Source organism: Siphateles boraxobius, unplaced genomic scaffold (assembly GCF_051911475.1).
Source record: "Siphateles boraxobius isolate OS27281-9 unplaced genomic scaffold, OSU_SipBor_1 240, whole genome shotgun sequence".
Classification (NCBI taxonomy): Eukaryota; Metazoa; Chordata; class Actinopteri; order Cypriniformes; family Leuciscidae; genus Siphateles; species Siphateles boraxobius.
Window position 1 is genome coordinate 500,001 of NW_027508856.1, and position 4,485 is coordinate 504,485.

The 4,485-nt window shown below is 42.0% G+C and overlaps 1 protein-coding gene across 1 annotated transcript in view; it reads left to right on the forward strand.

Annotated features, from left to right (window-relative positions):
• The window catches only part of nfxl1 (nuclear transcription factor, X-box binding-like 1), a 44,402-nt gene extending 40,702 nt beyond the window's left edge, over window positions 1-3,700 (forward strand). The window contains exons 21-22 of the mRNA XM_077241858.1: window positions 2,991-3,044; window positions 3,228-3,700. Of these exons, the coding sequence (XP_077097973.1) occupies window positions 2,991-3,044; window positions 3,228-3,431 (258 nt within the window). The 3' untranslated portion in view covers window positions 3,432-3,700. The remainder of the gene's footprint in view (window positions 1-2,990; window positions 3,045-3,227) is intronic.
• The last annotated feature ends 785 nt before the right edge of the window (window positions 3,701-4,485 follow it).

Here is a 4,485-nt window from a genome sequence, read left to right on the forward strand (position 1 = left end):
AAACACATACACACCAATGTGTCCCTGAGCAAGACACTTAACTCCTAGTTGCTCCAGAGGCGTGCAACCTCTGAAAATTATAGCAATTGTAAGTCGCTTTGGATAAAAGCGTCAGCTAAATGAATAAATGTAAATGTAAATGAACCAAAACTCCATCAGTGTCAGAATGGAGAAAAAACCCTTGTGAGAACCCAGACTCAGTCTCAGTTCTCGTCTGGCCAACGACCCAACAGTGTATTGGCGCTTTTCCACTGCGTGGTATGATGCGGCTCGGGTCGCTTTAGCTCGGTTGCTTTTCCACTGCAGTTATTGCCTCTTCAAAGTGTGTGGGATTATGACTGATCGTTATAGTTTATACGATCCTCGGCAACCAACAAGAGGAACGTCTGCGCTTCTCGTCCACTGACCACGATTCAGCCATTTCTTTTTTGGAAGTTTTTTTTTTTCTTCAAGCAAGTAGTTTTAAAACAGGTGCTACAGCGTTGGCTGTTACTGGCTATTTAAATCCAGCGGGTTTGATGTCTCGCAAATACAATGACGCTGATAGTGACGACTCTGTCTGACCAATCAGTGATCTACAGTGCTTCCACGTCACATTTTAGTATCGGTACGGTACGCTTGGAACCTCAACAGAGGTGGTACCATTTAAAGCGAGCCGTACTGTACCGTACCATACAGTGGAAAAGCGCTATTTGATTATGATTCAGGCAGCATTACAGGTCAGAGGTCAGATTGGATCTGAATATTATATTATGCAGTTCATCTGTTTGAAGACGGGAGTCACGCTCGTATGGAGATGAGTTTGTTGTGTCAGTGCCGATGCTGTCGTGTCGATGAGAGTCTAGTGGACACAATCTCTGCTGACACTTCAGGGATGCGTTGTGGCCGTGTCCAGGCGCAGGTCCACCATCCGATGTGGATACGGCCCGGGTCCGGCTGATTACAGTAAACCTCGGAATAAACAGAAAGACTAAAATTAGCGTAGACGCCATCCTTCTTATGATGTAACGAGTACATCAGGATTTAAGGGAAGTGTTCCCAGTTCCGGCTGATCTAATCTATGCAGCCTAATATTAATTTAGAGAAGTCTATAGAGTGTTATGTGAATGCTAGGTCAAAGAGATGTGTTTTTAGTCTAGCTTTGAACTGACAGACTGTGTCTGCTTCCCGGACAATGTTAGGAAGATTGTTCCAGAGTTTTGGTGCTAAATAGGAAAAGGATCTACCGCCAGCAGTCGATTTATATATTCTAGGTATTATCAACTGGCCGGAGTTTTGAGATCGCAATAGACGTGAAGGACTATAATGCGTTAAGAGCTCGCTCAAGTACTGGGGAGCTTCCTAATGATATCTCCGAAGGGTAGCATGTACAGAGTGTGTGTGTGTGTGTGTGTGTGTGTGTGTGTGTGTGTGTGTGTGTGAGGGTAGCATGTACAGAGTGAACAGCAACGGTCCTAGTATCAGAGTATGTGAGTGGAGCGGTGTGATTTTCTTCACTCGCTCCGAGAGCGCTCCACTACCGCTCCATCACGAGTACAATTCATGCCAACGGCTCATTATAGAACTGCATTTTTAGTAAGGATTCACACTTTAAACACATTACGCTAGCATGATACAGATGGATCACTCAAATCAGAAATAAATGTGAAGGCTATGATGAGGCCGATGGCCATGAGTGGCTGCGGGAGGTTCTCAAGCCTACTGAATATGATCGGGCAACACGATCTCATGAAAGTGCGTATCTATAGCACAAATGTTATTTTTCTTGCCATTTATATGCCAAAAAAAAGTTTTTGCGTGCAAATGAAACACACTAAAACCCTTGGTTAGGATAATGGGTGTGTAGTGCGTTCACGCCATAAAGTGCGTACTGCGTAGATATCGTATGCACACGAACACTGCTTATCATAGGCCATGCAAGCAAAAACTATTTTTGACGTATAAATGGTACGAGAAATAAAATCTGTGCTATAGATACGCACTTTCATGAGATCGGGCTGGATCGGGTAAAAGCACATTTTAAACAGGTAACACTTATTCACACGCAATCGCTTTCTCACTAATGCATTGCATTCAAACAAATGTAATCTTACTGTAATCTTACTGTCGGTATTTGATGTCGAATGAGCAGAAATCTGTAAGAAATGTAGCGACCCGTAGATAAAATAACGGATGAAAACGTAGTTATTTTCTTCTTTCCAAACAAAATGTGCTCTGCAAAAAGCAGCAATGATATTTAACTTTAATGCTGATAACCATGTAATAAGCAGCATGACATAGGAAAAGTTTGCACACTGTCCAATAAACCACACTGAAACTATTCTCCTAATGTTGTTCTTTTATTATTTTTAATATGCCTATATTATGATGAGGAGAAATTTTGTGAGATTTCAAAGCATACTTAAATACTTTATCCGCAATTTCCCGGGGGAACGAAGACGGAGCGGTGTTTCTGATATCAGTGAGCGAGGAGCGGTAACTGGTGAACCCGGAGCGGAGCGACTGTTAAATGCTTGGAGCGCGGAGGGGAAATTGTTGCCGCTCCACTCCGTGACACATACTCTGCCTAGTACTGAGCCTCTCTCACACACACACACACGCTCTCACACACACACACACACGCTCTCACACACACACACACGCTCTCACACAGACACACACAGTGTTATTGCTGTGTGAATGTGTCGAGCGACACAGGAACTGTTGTCATGGAAAAGGGCCATAAAATCCACTGCTGGGTCATTGATTCTTTTGGCTTGAACAAAGAGAGTGTGAAACTTTAAAACAGCCCATAAAAACACACACACACACACACACACTTTTCCAGCGCAGTTGTGGGTTAATGGACAGATTCCATTTCTCACACACACACACACCATCAGCTCAGTGGGAAACTTGGAGAAACAGTTACTGAACAATTAGTGTGTGTGTGTGTGTGTGTGTGTGTGTGTGTGTGTGTGTGTGTGTGTGTGTGTGTGTGTGTGTTTCAGGCTTGTGCAGCAGAGGAGAGAGCCGCGCTGGAAGTAGAAATGAGAAAACAGCAGGTGAGACGAGAAACTGATGAATATCATCACAAGTAAATATTAAATTTGATCTGAAAAAGACAAAGATGATCATAAGAGCTGCTTATGAAGAGCAGCTGATGTTTAGCTTTACATGTCCTCATAACATAAGCTTCTGGTGTGTGTGTGTGTGTGTGTGTGTGTGTGTGTGTGTGTGTGTTTTAGGCTGAATTGGAGGCATTTGAGAAACGACAGAAAGGACGAAGGAAGAAGAGCAGGAAAGTCTCAGAGGTGGAGACTGAGGAAGGGGTGTGGCACCGATATAAGCTCCGCCTCCTCTTGCCCATCTGTGGCTTCCTATTGGCTGTAGCAGCCTTCTATCTGCTGCCACTGACCAATGAGGCGCCAGATGGAGAGAACGGACAGTAAACGAGTACATCGTGGTTTACGACGGCTAAACGCTTCCAGAATGTGATGCTGTTCTGCATTAAGTTATGCAATCTAAAACTCTTTTTTTTTTTATCCATTAAGGACATTTGTGTAGATAATTATAATACTAGCTATATACATGTCTACCTTTGATTTAGTCTTCAATTCAATATTTGACATTGAAAATTATGTGCCTCACTTTTATTAAAACTGTGAAGTTAAAGCGCTATGATTTTTTCATGAATAAAGTCCCCCTGTGGTGAAATATAGTTTTTAATGTTGTTTATGTGTCTATGAGGTGTTTTTAATATGCTTTAAGACAAACCATGTGTAAATTCATAAGTCGAAAGCATTGCTGAGTATTTTCTGCTTAAAACTGCAGTGAACCAAAGACAGTCTCAAAAACACGGTTAGAAATCGCTGGTGTTTCTGACGTCACAAACTACCTTGTAACCAATCAGATCAACGTGTGATCGTCAACCAGTGGATCTCGGAGTGAGTGAGTGGAGGCGGGGCTCATTTGCATATTCATAGAACCGCGCATACTAAATGAGGCAAGGGTGTCGAGTTACATTCAAGGTATTGTAAGGCATGAAGAAGCAAAAACGTTTAAATATGTAATTTTGGTGATCAAAGATGAGTTTTCAGGGAAGACTTCATGAGAAAAGGTTTCTCGTGACATTGGGCTGATGTAACCAAGTTTAAAAATAAAGACTTGTGCTTTTTGAAATCACACTCACTGCTCAGACTTGATTTAAATGGAACCGGAAAACTGGAATATAATTTGGAATCATAACAGTTGTTTATACAGTCGTTTTGTGACGAACCGCTTCAGACGTAAAGTGTGAGTTTAGCGATGGATCTCAGTTCTACACACCAAACTCGTTCACGGCGGCTTTATTTCTCTCACGAATCGTCTTCAATCTCAGTTCTGTTTTAAAGAACAACATAAAGCTGAGTACAGTTATCATACAGTTTATCATTAATGTGCTGTTTGAATGCATGATTCATGTAAATGCAGATATCCATATTATTACCCCATCTATATTTACAT